Here is a 16,264-nt window from a genome sequence, read left to right on the forward strand (position 1 = left end):
GTGTTTCCAGCAGCAGCTTCTATTCTAAAGTAGAGTGTCTGTGATTGTTCTACAAAGTGAGGGGCTCTTATGTTTGTTTAAATATACATTTAAGAAAAAAGTTACTTAAAAGGTAAATAATTTAATTTTAGTATACAAATGGGTTTTATTAGAAAAAAGAAAACTAATACATCAAAATGATCATTTTTATATGCTATTTTTTGTTTTTAATACATCTCAAAGAGTTTTTATCAGGTCTTAAGAGAATAATGTAGCACTTTGGGAAAAAGATGCACCCCAGCAGCCCTGCACTAGAGGCCAATATGGAGAAGACCTCCACAGCCACGACGGCTTTGCCCTTGGTGCTCTGGTAGACAGGGATGAAGATGACCCAGACACTGAGGAAGACCAGCATGCTGAATGTCAGGAACTTGGCCTCATTGAATGTGTCAGGCAGGTTCCTTACCAGGAAAGCCACAGTGAAGCTGCCTAAGGCCAGGGTCCCTAAGTAAGCCAGCACACAGTAGAAAGCAGTGACTGAGCCCTTGTTGCATAAAATGATGACATGAGCATGTTCAGAGTGTTCATCTGTGTCAATATAAGGAGGTGAGGTTCCTAGCCAGACTGCAGAGAGAATAAGTTGGATCAGGACACAGATAGGGATGACAGTATTATAGACACCTGAGACAAACAACCTTCTCATTGGTCTTCCTGGTTTCATGACCCTAAAGGCCAGAATTACAGTTATAGTTTTTGCCAAAACAGTGGAAATAGCCAAGGTGAACACAACTGCAAATGTTATTTGTTGCAGTATGCAGGAGGTTGTGTTTGGGCGGCCAATGAAGAGAAAGGAACAGAGGAAGCAGAGGAGAATGGAGATGAGCAGGATGTAGCTGAGAGTTCTGTTATTGGCCTTCACAATGGCTGATTCTCTGTGTTTGAGAAAGATTCCCAAAACTGCAATTGTGCTGACAGAGAAGCACATAGCTGTGCATGCCAGCGCCATGCCCAGAGGATCATCAAATGAAAGGAAGGTCACTGCCTTGGGCAGGCAGTGGTTTCTCTCAGGGTTTGGGTACTCTTGACTTGGGCAAGGGATGCACATCTGCTGATCTGTATGGAGAAATTGGATCAACATTTCACCATATATATATATATATATATATATATATATATATATATATATATTTGTTGCACATTTAGACTGCTTTCCAGTGATGTGTGTATTCTGGTATATTCTGCTTCCTGTTTCTGCCAAGTACATGAACTCTTTAGAATTTGCATTTGTACTGTTTATCTTGTTAAATTAAAAATAAGCTTTCTTCTCAGCAGCTTATCACTGTTTCTCAAGGACAGTGAAATCTATTTTACTCGTATTCAGATAAAGTAATACTGTCAAGTGAGCCTTCAAATCTTTTTTTACACTTTGAGTTTCTAAGTATGTGTACATTGTATTTTGGTGACATCAATGTATAAAAATATTATTTTTATGTATATTAAATATTTTATATATATTAAATATATAAAAATATTCCTTGTTTCCATCATCATGGGTTCTTCTCATTTTTCTTGTTACTCACTGTTTCAGTGGATATTTGTTATCCCACTCCTATAATTTTTCTAAGGTAACATGGGAATAAATTAGGTCTCACCTCCATGACCTATGGAACAGTTCTGATTTGGTGGTAAATATACAGCCCTTGCATCAACAAACTCCAGCTATAAGCTCAGACCAATTATTACCTATCTCAGCTGTGGAAGTTGAAAATAAATTTCTATAGTCTTTGACATCCTTTGACTCAGACCAGGACTCTTTCTCTCTCATTATTAATTCCAGGATAATCCTGGGAATTGTTATAATTTACACTCTTGTTCTTCCAGTAATATTCTAAAGACTAAAAAAATAACCTACATGTCATAAATACCATAAATCTATAAAAATGTTAAATCAGAAAGGGAGAATGACACAGCCATTTTCATTGAAATTGCTGAGAGTCATGAAGCACAGTTGCTTGGTGCTATTCCAGCAAAGCTGTGCAGATTGTTACAATCATTGTTCTTCTATCTCTAACTTCTGTTGTTGTTTTTTTTTTGTTTGTGTGTGTGTTTGTGTGTTGCATTACATTGGACTTTCTTCACTATGATTTAATTTCTGTTTTTTTTCTACAGAAAAATTATGTCTGATTCTTTTTTAAAATTAGGCATTTTGACAGGATTATCAACATGGATTGCTGCAGCCATGAATCATCTGAAGGAATGGGCGGGCATGGGAGTGTTAGCAGGCCTTCTGGTGTTGGTCTCCTTGGTTTGCCTGTGGTATATATGCAAGATTAGAGTCTCACAACAGTGTGATGCAGCCATGATCATTCAGGCCTTTACAGCCATTGAAGCAGGACATTCTCCCCAAGCATGGTTGGATACCATAAAAAGCTAAAATGATACGCTCAGGATGCGAGGCTAAGCACTGCACTCAGGGTCAGCCGCTTTGGACCCAGAGAAGAGCATGTCTGATTGCATGTGGGTTGATGCCCCAGGTCCCGCCTCTGAGAAAAAGGTATCGGACGGGTCTGATGCTCTTTGGGTGGATGACACCTAAATGAACATCAGTACAAAGTCCCAATTTATTTCTAATATCAGAGATCAGACCTCTACTCTTGCCTGATGCGTCTAAAACAAAAAGGGGGAACTGTAGAGAGCTGCGGAATGCTATGCCTTAAAGATGGAGCTGGTTTCCGCCTTCCACCTTCCTGATGGTGAGTGCTCTCTGTCACGAACAACTCCACATTTGGCTAAGGCCGAGGATCTGGCTTGCTTCCATGTATGTGGACCTATCTGCATTGCCCCTGGTGGCACGCCTGGGTTGGCTACCCAGAGGCTATTTAAGCTGTGGGCTGGCTTTCCCCGGGGTCCGAGGATTGTTCAATGTTCCTGAATAAAGTGCATTGAAAAAAAAAAAAAAAAGAAAGGAGTAAAATATGAAATGGAAGAAAAAAAAGAATAAAACAAATGACCATTGTCAAAAAAAAATTAGGCATTTTGAAATTAATTATTCTTTATTCACTTTGTAGCTTGGCTATAGCTCCTTTGCTTATTCCCTCCACACCCTCCCACCCTCATTTTCTCCCATTCTCCTCTCCAAGTGTGCTGATAGTGATGTCCTCCTCCCCTTCCCTCTGACCATAGCCTATCTGGTCTCATCAAGACTGGCTGCATTGTAAGGGAAACAGGGACTGTCTCTGACATAAACTCAGTGGCTGGCTCTTTGATCACCACCTCTGAACGGGAAGCAGCCTTACCAGGCCATAGAGGAAGACAATGCAGCCTGTCCTGATGATACCTGAGTCTTATGAAAATACTAAACTTAACTTTATTTGTCCACTGTTTGCAAAAGTTCTTTATGCCCTGGAGATTATTAAGCAGAAGTAGCCATATAGAGAGATGAAGCCATTATTTCAGGAGTTTTCTTGGGGTATGTGCCCCTAAATAGTATATTGGTGCAGGGTAAACAAAGGCAATATGCTAACCCTGAGAGGCCTGGATATTCAGGTATCGATTTAAGATGCTTTTATTATAGGCTTAGAGCTCCTGGAAAATGTAGCTTAAAGATAAAAGATCAAAGAGGGTATACTCCTTATGGAACGAAACCCAGTAAATAAAATAGATTGACTTAAATAAACTTTTTTTCTACATTGTAGCATAGATGATGATACATATAGTAAAAGGAGATATTTATTTGTATTTGCTATGCATAAAAAGATTAGTTAAAATATTTTCTGTTTCTCTGGACTGCACTGATACTGTAAACAATTCCAACCTAAAAGCAGGCTCTCACATATTAAATGTGTTTTCTTTGAAGGAGACATTCTTTAGATTCCTTAAAGTAGAGTTATAGGGCTAATAATGATAATCAAATATGCTCTGTATGTACTTTTAAAATTGTAACTGAGCTTTTATCCTTGGATTATGAAAAAAAAAATCAAACACCCATTCTATACCACTTGTATAATCATTAATCTGTGTTTGTACTGTGAAACTTCTAAAAACAAACAAGAGCCTTGTCAGCAATAAGTCAGAGCCAAAGAAATGTATAAATTTTAGGAATCAGCTTCTATATTCCCCTAACCACCTCAGCTGACTAATTCCCTCTCCTTGCTGACCCCTGATCTGCTCTCTGGAGCACCCTGTAGACAAACACCTCTCCTTTCCATGCTCAGGTTTGTCCCACAGAAAGGCTCCTGGAACAAGCTCACAGAGAATGAACAGCCAACAATAGAGCATGCATGGGACAGATCTGGGCTCCCTGCACATAAAGACCAAGTTGTGCAGCTTGGTCTTTATGGGGACACCTAACAGAAAGACTAAAACTGCCTTGTGTAGCCTCAATAACAGAAGTTGTGCATAATCTTATTGCAACTTTAAATGTCAAGGCTGGTTGATATCCATGGGAGACTTTTGTTTTTTTTTTTTAAAGAAATATAGAAGGGGCACATTGGGTTGGGAGGTGAGGTGAGAGAGAGGGTCTGGGAGGAGAGGTGTGAGCAGAAGCTTGATAGTACACAAACAAATTAATAATATAATAGAAAGAAATAATAACATTGTAATAGAAATGAATGAAACAGAAACAAAGAAAACAATACATAGAATTAACAAAAGGAAGAGCTGGCTCTTTCTGAAGATAAACAAAATTGACAGACCATAGATCAAGTAAATTAAAGAAAAAAAAATACAGTACTCAAATTAACAGAATCAGAATTTACAGAAAAACATTACTACAGAAACCAACAAAATTCAGAATATTCTAAGGAAATATTTTTAAAACATACTATATTCCAGTAAGCTTAAAAATGTACATGAAATGGATAAGTTTTAGATTTGCCTAAGCAACCATTATTCAGAGATGAATTCAACAATCCAAATAGACCTAAACAGACCCATGAGGAAATTCAAAAGTTCACAAAAGGCTCCCACCAAAAAAGAAAAGAAGGATGACAAAGCAAAGACTCATGACCAAACCTTTGGCAGAGTACAGGGAATCATAAGAAAGAAGGGGAGTTAGTCTGATGGGGAAAGGATGGGAGGTCCACAAGGACCAAATATATCTGGGCACAGGGTCTTTTCTGAGACTGACATTCAACCAGGGACCATGTAGGGATATAACCTAGAACCTCTGCTCAGATGTAGCCTGTGGTAGCTCAGTAACCAATTGGTTTCCCAAAGTGAGGGGAACAAGGACTATTTCTAACAGGAACTCAATGACTAGCTCTTTGGCCTCCCCAGCCCCCAAGGGAGGAGCAAACTTGTTAGGCCACAGAGGAGGGCTTTGCAGCCAGTCCTGAAGATACCTGATAAAACAGGATCAGATGAATGGGGAGGAGGTCCCCCCATATCAGTGGACTTGGAAAAGGGCACGGTGGAAATGAGGGAGGGAGGGAGGGACTGGGAGGGAATGAGGGAGCGGGACACAGATGGGATACAGAGTTAATAAAATGTAACTGATAAGAAAAAAATAAAATTCAAAAAAAAGAAAAGAAGGATGAAAGATCAAGAAATGGAGACTTCAATATGGTGGAGACCAGTGTGCCCAATATCTGAGGGGCAGAGATTCAGATAATCTGAGACCAGTGTATGGACAGGTGGTTAGATCCAGAGCATCAACTTTGCTGCTTCCTGATTTGGACAGGTCATCCATGGAATGGAGTTGATCTGATCTAGGCCCCCTGTGGCCATCTCATGGATCCAGGAGTAGTAAATTTTGGACCACCTGCCCCTTCACATATTCCAGTGAGTTTGGATCCCCATATCCAGGGACTCTGTGCTCTAGCAGCCAGACTTCAGATTCCTCCTGCTCCCTGTGTGCTAGCTTCATGATTACTGGGAGAGCATTCCAGCCACCAAGCCACTGTTCTTCTAGTCACTCCATGGACAGCAGGTGAACAATAGAATTTCAGAGATCCCAGATCCAAGAAAACAGATCTCAGAGGAATCTGAGTACAGGGAACACAGTTTGGGGCAGGCCTGTAAGTTGCACCCCAGCTTTATTCTGAGGAATCCCAGGGACGCAACCTGAGGTACCTGCAACCTGGGGCACCAGTACCTGCACCTCAAAATTCAGGGTTCCAGTGCATGCACACCCCTCTCCTTCAATTCACCAGCCCCTACAAGTTTCTGTGTCCATATACTGCCCTGTGCCTTCCCCTTCAAGATGCTGTCATTCTTTGTATCTTAAGATGCACCCATTCTTGAGCCACTGCACATTTGACATCTTCCTGATAACTACTCTAAACTCCAAAAACAGGAGGATCCAGTCTTTGTTGCAGTTTCCAGGAAGAAACAGGTAAGGCTACAGACAACCAGATGGCTAAAGGCCAACAGAGAAACACAGTCAACACAAACTGGGACATCCTAGCTCCACCAGAACCCACCCCTGAGAGCAATGGATATTCTAATACAGATGAAACACAGAAAAAGGACATTAAATCTATGTTTATACAGTTATTAGAGACATATAAAGAGGAAAAGAACACGTATCAAAGAAATACAGGGAAATAAAAGGAAAACAAAGAGAGGCCATCATAGACAAGAACCATAATTAAACAGATGAAGTAAATTATTAAAATCATTCAATTCTTGAAAATGGAATTTGACTCAATAAGGAAACACAGAGAAAACTCTGGAGATGGAATACTTAGAGAAGTGATCAAATAACACAGAGATAAGCATCACCCACAAAAGATAAGAAATGGAGGAGAGAATCTCAGGCATTGAAGATACAATTGGAAAAACTGATTTTTCTCTCAAAGAAAATGTAAAACCATAACAGTTCAAGGACTCAGTGAAAATGTGAAACTTAAGAACAATAGGAATAGACTAAATAGATGACTCCAGGCTCTAAGGTGCAGAATATACGTTTAATAAAATCATAGAAGAAAATTTCCCCAACCTTATGAAAGAGATAACCTTAAACTTACAAGAGACTTACAGTATCCCAAATAGACTAGGCCAGAAAAGAACATTCTCTTGCCATAAAATAATCAAAACAATAAATCAACACAATGAAGAAAGAAATAGCAAAAGCAACAAAGGAAAAAGATCAAGTGACATATAAAGGCAGACCTATCAGAATCAAACCAGACTTTCCACCAGAGGGTATGAAACCCAGAAGGTCCTGGGAAGATGTCATGCAGATGCAAAGAGACCACGGATGCCAAAGCAGACTACTGTACTCAGCAAAATTTACAAGCAACAGAGAGGAGGAAACAAGATATCCCATGACAAACTAAATTAAAACAATATCTATGCACTATCCATGACCTTGAGAAGCTACTAGAAGGAAAACTCCAACCCAATGAGATCAACTACACCCACAAAATACACGATATATGTAACATCAGAAAAAAATCAAAAGAAAACAAATACACAAACACACTATCCACAATAACATCATGATAAAAGGAATTGAAATTCATTGGTGACTAATATCTATAACATCAATGGAATGAGAAATCCAATAAAAAGACACATGCTAACAGAATAGTAATGGAAACAACAGCCAACATTCTACTGCCTACAATAAACACCCTTCAGCCCCAAAGATACACACTACCTTGGAGTAAAGTACTTGAAAATTGTTTTCCAATCAAAGGGACCCAAGGAGAAAGTGGCAGTACCATCTTAATATCTAATAAAATAGTCTTCCAACCAAAATTAATCAAAAGAGAAGTGAAGGATATTTCGTCCTCATCATAGAAAAATCCACCATGAGGACAACAACATCTTGAACAACTATGCCCCAAATAGAAGGGCACCTGCATTTGTAAAAGAAACATTACTAAGGTTCAATCACACATCAGTCCCAACATCAGTAATAATGGTAAACGTCAACACCTCACTCTCACCAAGTGACAGATCATTGTCACAGAAGCTAAACAGTGAAATAATGAAGCTTATATAGGTCATGAATCAAATACCTAATAGAAGTCCTCAGAAATTTTCACCAGACACAAATATGTCTTCTTCTCTGCAAATCAAGGAACTTTTTCCAAAACTGAACATATAATCAGGCAAAAAGCAAGTCTTAACAGATACAATAAGACGAAATAATCCCTTGGATCCAATTACACCACCATGTATTAAATCTGAACCTCAACAACGACAGAAAGAACAAAATGTCTACACATACACATGGAACCTGAACAACTCAATAACAGGTGTCATTGAAGAAATAAAGAAAGTAATTAAAGATTTTCTAGCATTCAATGAAAATTAAGGCACAACATGCCCAACTTATGGGACACAATGAAAGCAGTGCTAAGAGGAAAATTCATACCACTAAGTGCCTTCGTATAGGAATTTGAGACATTTCATACAAGCAATCTAATGATACAACTGAAAGACCTAAAAAAAAAGTACACAGGGCCAAAAGGAGTAAACATCTGGAAATAATCAAATTCAGTGCTGCAGTGCTGAAATCAGCATACTAGAAATGAAATGATTCAAAGAATCAACAAAACCAAGAGCTGGTTCTTTGAGAATATCAACCAGAGAGACAAACTCTTAGCCAAACTAACTAAAAGGCAGAAAGACACTATCCAAATGAACAAAATAAAAAACGGTGATAGGACAGAAACCGAGGAAATCAAAGGAATCACTAGGTCTTACTTCAAAAGCTTACACACCACAGAAATTTAATATCTATATAAAATGGACAACTTTCTTGATAGATTGCACTTACCAAAGTTACATCAAGATCAAGTAAATAAAATGTCCTATCTTCCCTAAGGAAATACAGGAAGTCATCAAAAGTCCCCATCCAAAAAAGCCCAGAGCCAGATGGTTTCAGCTCAGAATTCGACAAGACCGTCAAAGAAAAGTAAATACAAATACTCTTCAAACTATCCCACAAAAGAAGAAACAGAAGGAACATTAACAAATTGATTCTATGAAGCCACAGTTATGTCACAGTCAAGACCCAAGAAAGACATGAACTTCAGACCAATTTCCATCATGAACACTGACACAAAAATACTTAGTAAAATACTCACAAACCAAATACAAGAACACATAAAAGATATCATCCACCACTATCATATAGGCTTCATCCCAAACATGCAGGAGTGGATCAGTCTATAGAATTCCATCAATTTAATCTACCACATAAACAAAGAGAAGTAAAAGAACCACATGATCATTTCTATAGAAGCCAAAAATCCAACGCATGTTCATATATAAAATTTTGGAGAGATCAAGGACACAAAGCACATACCTAAACATAGTAAAGTAAATATACAGTAACCCTATAGCCAACAATAACCTAAACAGAGAGAAACTCAAATAAATCCCACTGAAATCAGGGACAAGGCAAGGCTGCCTGCTATCTCCATATCTTTTTAATATAGGAATTGAAGTCATGTGTCACTCTGCAAGGAATTTGACCTATGATAGCATTAGATCATAGAATATAAAGATATTTAATTAATTTTTCAACATTTGATCATTTGCAATAATATATAAAAGTCCTGTTTGTATTATGGTTGTCTAAGAATTGGCCTTTTTTAATATAATAAATAGTAGATTCTCATCATTATATTGATATATTTCCTTTCTGACTTTTAATTTTTTTCATAAAAAATTTCATTTTAAAAATAGTATAATTACCTCTTTATGCCTCTTCTTTTTCATTGCTCTAAACCTTCTGCCTGACCCACCTTATATTTATTCTCTCTCAAATATATGGGCTCTTTTTTCATTAAATGCGTTTGTGTATTTGTGTGTGTTTTTGTATATAAAAATGCGACCTGCTCATTCCATATGATATTATTATATATGTTATCACATGGTTGACCACAACCCTAAACAGGCAGCCATCTTTTCATTCACAAAGACTTGCTTTTTCTATTGTTTATACTGAAAATGACAACTGTGCTGTAAATTCAGATCAGTTTCTTGCGCATTCAGAAACAATTAGACATAAACTTTTCCTGGAGTTATTTTAAGGCAAGAATCATTAGGTTTGTTAATCACAGAAATACAAATTGATCCTGGACAACAGGAGATCTCACATTTAATGGGGAACTCATAGCATGGAGCACTGCAAGAACTGAGATTGCCATTCCATGCACCAAAAGGCAGGTTTTGTAAAGTAGGGTGCATATGACACAACACCATAAGAATTGCCACTCTAAATTCACACATTGTGTGGCTTCAGCAATGATTAATGGATTTGGGGATGAGTGTTAGAGACATATGGAACAGCACTACATTAGGACACCAAGGTCACTTCTTAACTTTCCCCATCTCCATTCCCAAGCATTTTGAGTAAAAACATTATTTTTCTACCTGTCTGGTTGGAAATGTGCTGATCTGGACAAAATGCACAAGAAAAACAGCAGACCGGTCTTTCTTTTTGTAGAACTTTCCAGAATCCTGGACCACAGCTCTGTGTACATACAGATTGAGGAGTCTGAAGGCAGCACAGAAAAACTGGTCATGATATTAAACATCAGTTTAAAATAGTTTAGGCTAAATACATGTAACCTATGGAAATTGTATTTGTTTATGAGGAACTCTGAGGTTTTAATGTGGGAATGTGGAATGGAGATTTAAACTTACCACACTTTTCAATACTAAATGTTCAACATCCCTTTTTGGTGACCAAACTATGACTCACTACTATGTCTATTTTGTGTGAAATGTGTAGGACATCAAGATATTCTCTTCAGTGAGGCAGTAAGCCTGAACTCATTTTATTGTATGAATTTTGGGACATTTGGATTTTAAGACAAGAATCCAATCATACTTGCCTCCAAGCAACATTGTTTCTACCTTTATATTTCCAGTCTTGTAGTAACACCCATGCACTCTGATTCAGCTTCAAAAGGAAGTTCAATTTTCTTGTGAAATGGTTTGGCCATTGGTGAATTATACTCTGTTATTGTGACTTTTACACTTGACTCCCAATGCTAGGGATTGTTCTATGCCTTTCTTTTCAAACGTTAGTATAGTCATCAAATGGGATTTTCAGCAGTTGCATTCTTAGATAATCACATAACACAATTCTAATGCAATTTTAGTTTGTTATATGTTAGAAATTTTGTAGGACAGGAAATATTTCCATCTTAGACCTCTTTTCTGCCTTGGTTTGGATTCAGTTTCTGTCTAATGAATATGTACATATTAACAGTAATGTGTTTCTGGATAACTGGATCAGCTGTTAAGAGTGCATACAGCTCTTGCACTGAAATATGAGTTCAGTTCCTGACACACACATATTGGGCAGCTCATATACATTCTTTACAGAAATGTCTTGTGTCCAAATCCAAAATTTATTGTTTATGCTAGCGCACAACCTTGTGGAATTATTGATATACTTGAACATGAGTTGTGTGAATGGAAGAATGCTTGAGCCTCAGCTAGCCTGTATAATTAACATATGAGAAAATTTCAAAAGTTTCTGTGCATGTGCATGTTTACATATAGAAACACTCATACATACCACCATATAACCATGAGCTCTCAATTATTCATTCACTGCATTATGAACAAACACAAACATTTAAATTCAATTCATCTAATTCTAGCTAAGGAATTAACTGACCTTATGTATGCATTTGTATGTGTATTTATGTATATATACATATATGTAGTTCTGAAATATTGGTTTATTTCTGATTTAAAGTCATCAAACAGAACTAAAGAAATGTTGTAGTATTTAACATGCTTGCAACATAAGCAGGAAAATGTGAATTTGATCATGATGAAAGGATGGAAGACAAGCTGGGTGCAGAAAAATAGGCCTGTCATCCAAACTTTATGATCATGAAGATAGAGAGAGAACCTAGGTAATGCTGGCCACTGTTTTCAGCAAAATCAGAAAGTACGGGTTTCACACAGATAAAAATAAAGTTGACAGCAACTGAAGAAGATAACCACAGTTTACTGTGGACTTAAGAAGCACACGTGCTCATGTGCATGAACATCCACACACAAGCTCACAGTCACAATAGAGCTAAGAATTAAAATTTCACAATTATTTTAAAAGGTTAAAGAATCATTACACAATCATTTTTTATATTTTTTCACAAATAATTCCCTTCATATTAAATACTGAAAAATTTCCAGACCTGTTTGTAGTTGCTTGGCCATTGAATCAGAACTTCATTGATGAAAAAGCCTTGATCTTGTGCACTCTTGAAGACAAACTCTCCCACTTTAAGTAGTAATGCATTTCGAAAACTATATGCAATAAAGTTTTGTATGTCATACATTTCCCTAATATTCTTGTTCTCATCAAAGCTTATTTCATCTCCAGCAGCATTTATAAATTTAATTTTTCTCAGAAATGGATGAAGCTGAAGAAAGACATCATATAATATGAGTGGCCCACACAGATTACTGGCTGACTTTAAAGAAAATTTCATTTTCCCTTTCTCTAACATGGCTTTCTTTTTGAAAGTGCTTAGTTTGTTTATTTGTCTTCCCAGTTGTTTAGAGAGATTAAAATTATTCCCCATAGAAATAATGCAAAAGCTACTGAACACAAGTAGAAATATTGTCTATGAGATGCAAGATAGTATAGTGTGTAGCATTTCCTTAGTTGAAAAAAAGGTCCTCTGTCTTTCTCCAGGACCAGAAAATAATATTTCCATTTAGAAGATGTAGATTTGAAGAGGATCCAAAATGGCAACACCCAGTGTACATGGTTACTAAGGATTTGACTGTAGTGACGTCACAGCAAGTGAGAGGTCATGCTGTGGACTAGAAAATGCCAGTGTCTATGCTTCACAACTGTAAAGAAGATACTAGAAGGAAAAGCCCAACCAAAGAAAGTAAAGAACACCCAGAGAAAGACAGAAAATAAATAACACCACTGCTGCAAAACCAAACGTACAGAAACACAAAAACTTGCTGCAATCTTAAAAATCAAAATAACAGGCACTAGCAATCATTAATCATTAGTATCACTCAACATCTATAGACACAGTCCCTCAATAAAAAAACACAGACTAACACAGTGGATGCATAAAACAGGACTTATCAATTTGCTGCATACAAAAAAATCTTAAAAACAAAGGAAGACATTACCTCAGAGTGAAGGGATGGAAATAGGTTTTTCAAGGAAACTGACCCAAGATGAAAGTTGAAAGAAGCCATCGTAATATCTAATAAAATGATCTTTTAACTGAATTTATTCAAAACAGATATAAGAGGACACATATCATAGCAAAAGGATACATATAATAGAAAAAAATACACCAAGATGATGTCTCAATTTTGAATATTTTGCTCCAAATACAAGGGCACCTACATTTGTAAAAGTAACATTACTGAAGCTTAAATTATACACTAATACAGCCACAGTAATAGAGGGAGACTTCAAAACCCCACACTCACTAAAGTACAGGTCATGAAGACAGAAAATAGAGAAACAGTTACACTAACATATGCACAGATCAAATAGATTTAACAGACATATATAGAATTTTTACCCAGACAAAAAGAATATACCTTCTTTTTAGCAACTTACAGAAGCTTCTCCAAAATTGCCCATTGACTTGGACAGAGAGTGAGCCTCAAAAGGTACAATAAAGTTGAAATAACCTTTTTATCTTATCAGACCACCAAGGATTAAAGCTAGATATCAATAACAATGGAAACAAGAGAAAACCTAAAAAAAAAAAAAAAAAAAAAAAACAAAGAAACAAACAAAACAAAACAAAAAAACTCATGGAAACTGAAAAACTCAGTGGCCACTGAGTCAGGGAAGAAATAAATTAAAGATTTTCAAGAATTCAATGAAAATGAAGGGGCAACATGCCTAATCTTCTGGGACACAATGAAAGCAGTGCTAAGAAGAATTTTATAAGTTATAAAATTAACATATAAAATCAGTAGTCCACATGACTATAAATGATAAATGGGCTTATAAAAAATCAGGAAAACAGCATACATCATAATAACCAGAAGTAATATCTTGGGGTAACTACCCAAGTAAGAGAAAGACCTCTGTGACAAGAACTTCACATCTCTGAAAAAAGAAACTGAAAAAGACATCAGAAGATGGAAATATCACCCATGCTCATGGATTGGTCAAATGAACATAGTAAAAATGACAGTCCTACTAAAAGCAATCTACAGATTCAATGCAATTACTATCAAAATACCAACACAATTCTTCACAGACCTTGAAAGAACAATTTTCAACTTCATATGGAACACACACACACACACACACACACACAACAGAATAGCTAAAACTTTTTGTATAATAAAAGAACTTCTGGAGGCATTTCCATACCTGACTTCAAGTTGTACTACAGAACAATAGTAATAAAATCTTATGGGACAAAATGAAAGCAGTGCCAAGAGGAAGTTCATAGCACAAAGTGCTGCCAGAAAGAAGTTTGAGACATCTCATACAAGCAACTTAATGACACACATAAAATCCCTGGAGGGAAAACTAGCAGACACTTATACTTTGAATTATAAGATGAAAATGTTTTATTGGCTTGACCACAGCAAATTACTTACTAATAATGTAAGATTCTCACCTTCCCCTGCTTATGAGTGAGGCTTACCTGCCATGGTAGAAGCCAGTCTGTGTTTCTGTCTTCTTTAGATTCCATTTCAGTTTTGCTTAATAGCATTTTATGCAGGGCATGGGCCACTGCATACACTGCACTCCATATGGAATAGCTGGGCTCAGAAATAGTCACCATATCATTTATTTTATCGTTAGTCTTTAGGGAAATATTCACTGGACAAGGTTTATGATTTCCACATCCTGAAGCAGGAGGTGAACAATTAAAATTGTCAATCCAGAACTTAGAGAAGTAAACATCTCCTGGGTAATGGGAGGGTGTAAGGGCCTCAAGAAAGTGCTTGAAGCCAGGGATAGTTCTCTTTTTTAAAAATGAGAAGCTTCCACTGAATAGGTTTATCAAAACATGCTTTTCATTTAGTATAGACTCTAAGTATGTCGAGTGTGGCTTGGCAAAGATCCACACCCTCTTTCTGGTGACAAAGATATGGATGTTTACACAGAAGAACAGCAAGTCATCCATATCACCATAGAATAAATTCACATTTACTCCTGTATGTTGTTTCAAGTTCAGCAAACCATAATCATATTTTACATTTTCATTCCAATTCTCTGGGAGTTTTTCTGCAAAAGCCACACAGATATCTTCTGACACCATCTTTACTTTCAGGTCAGAGAGAAACTCCCTTCCTCTCTGATCATCAGAAACAATGAGCCCCACCCACTTCCAGCCAAAGTGGAGTAATAAAGAGATTAGCCCTTGGGCTAGACCTCTGTCTTTAGTAGACATCTGATAAAGAAATCGGAATGTATCTTTGTCACTAAGCATGGAATCAAATGGTCCATATGTGACCTGAGGAAGCAAAGAGAAAAAGTGATTCTGAGTTTCAGGTATTTGGAATCATCACCCTGTGTGAGGAAGTGAGTTCATTATTCAAATATGAAGGTTAAAGGACTGAATACTGTTAAGGAGAATTTCTTCTGTGAAATTAGCTTGTCCCTAAATTATGTGGTGGAATACAGTCTTTTACAAATACCATAGGCTCCAAAGTTACTAAGGTGTCTGCAGCAGCCAAGAAGTAAACAATAAGCTGTTCACTGGCTTTGAAAGGCACGAAAGATCTCTCTTGTTGCATTAACAATGCAAAAGAGTACCTGATGTAGAGAAAACTGCAGAAAGCATTAACATTAATCACATAACACCATATTTCAGAGAACCTTCACCTTTATAAAAGCAAATACAGAAAGAGACTAACAAAGTTTTTAGAGATTCAGTTTCCTAAGTTAAAATGGTGCAAGTTGTGATGACCTGGGGCCTCATTGCCAGGGCTTATTGTATCATCCCTCTAGTTAGATTTGATAGAGACAAATCTCAGACAGATGAAAATTATTGTCTTTTATTTTTATTAACTTAGCTTAAAATACATTGATGAATTGTTTAACTGAGTGATAACAATGAGTTACCATGTGGGTTTTTTAATCTTGATTATTGCTGATTCTTGTTGTCACCAAGTATTTTTTGTTTGTAGTAATGCCTGATGACAGATGCATTTCTTCAGTGTAGCCTGGCAAGAGTCATTTGTGATGATACAGCTAAGTGGTTGGTCTCCGTGACTGCTATTCTAAGATCTACTTTCCTGAATGAGATCATTAATTCCTTGAAAGATTTTCATCGGTGATGGCATTAAACATTGTTCCAAAAACTTAGTTACATTTCCTCGACTTTCTTTTTCCATATGTCCAGTATTG

At 36.9% G+C, this 16,264-nt stretch overlaps 1 protein-coding gene across 1 annotated transcript in view; it reads right to left on the reverse strand.

The window, feature by feature from the left end:
- Positions 1-205: 205 nt before the first annotated feature.
- The window catches only part of LOC132651066 (vomeronasal type-2 receptor 116-like), a gene marked incomplete at its 3' end in the record, with an annotated part of 44,305 nt that continues 28,246 nt past the window's right edge, over positions 206-16,264 (reverse strand). Inside the window, exons 4-7 of the mRNA XM_060376372.1 lie at positions 14,553-15,368; positions 12,099-12,326; positions 10,315-10,438; positions 206-1,092 (exon numbers count right to left, since the gene is read on the reverse strand). Coding sequence (XP_060232355.1) covers positions 206-1,092; positions 10,315-10,438; positions 12,099-12,326; positions 14,553-15,368 — 2,055 coding nt within the window. The remainder of the gene's footprint in view (positions 1,093-10,314; positions 10,439-12,098; positions 12,327-14,552; positions 15,369-16,264) is intronic.

Source organism: Meriones unguiculatus (genome assembly GCF_030254825.1).
Source record: "Meriones unguiculatus strain TT.TT164.6M chromosome 13 unlocalized genomic scaffold, Bangor_MerUng_6.1 Chr13_unordered_Scaffold_39, whole genome shotgun sequence".
Classification (NCBI taxonomy): domain Eukaryota; kingdom Metazoa; phylum Chordata; class Mammalia; order Rodentia; family Muridae; genus Meriones; species Meriones unguiculatus.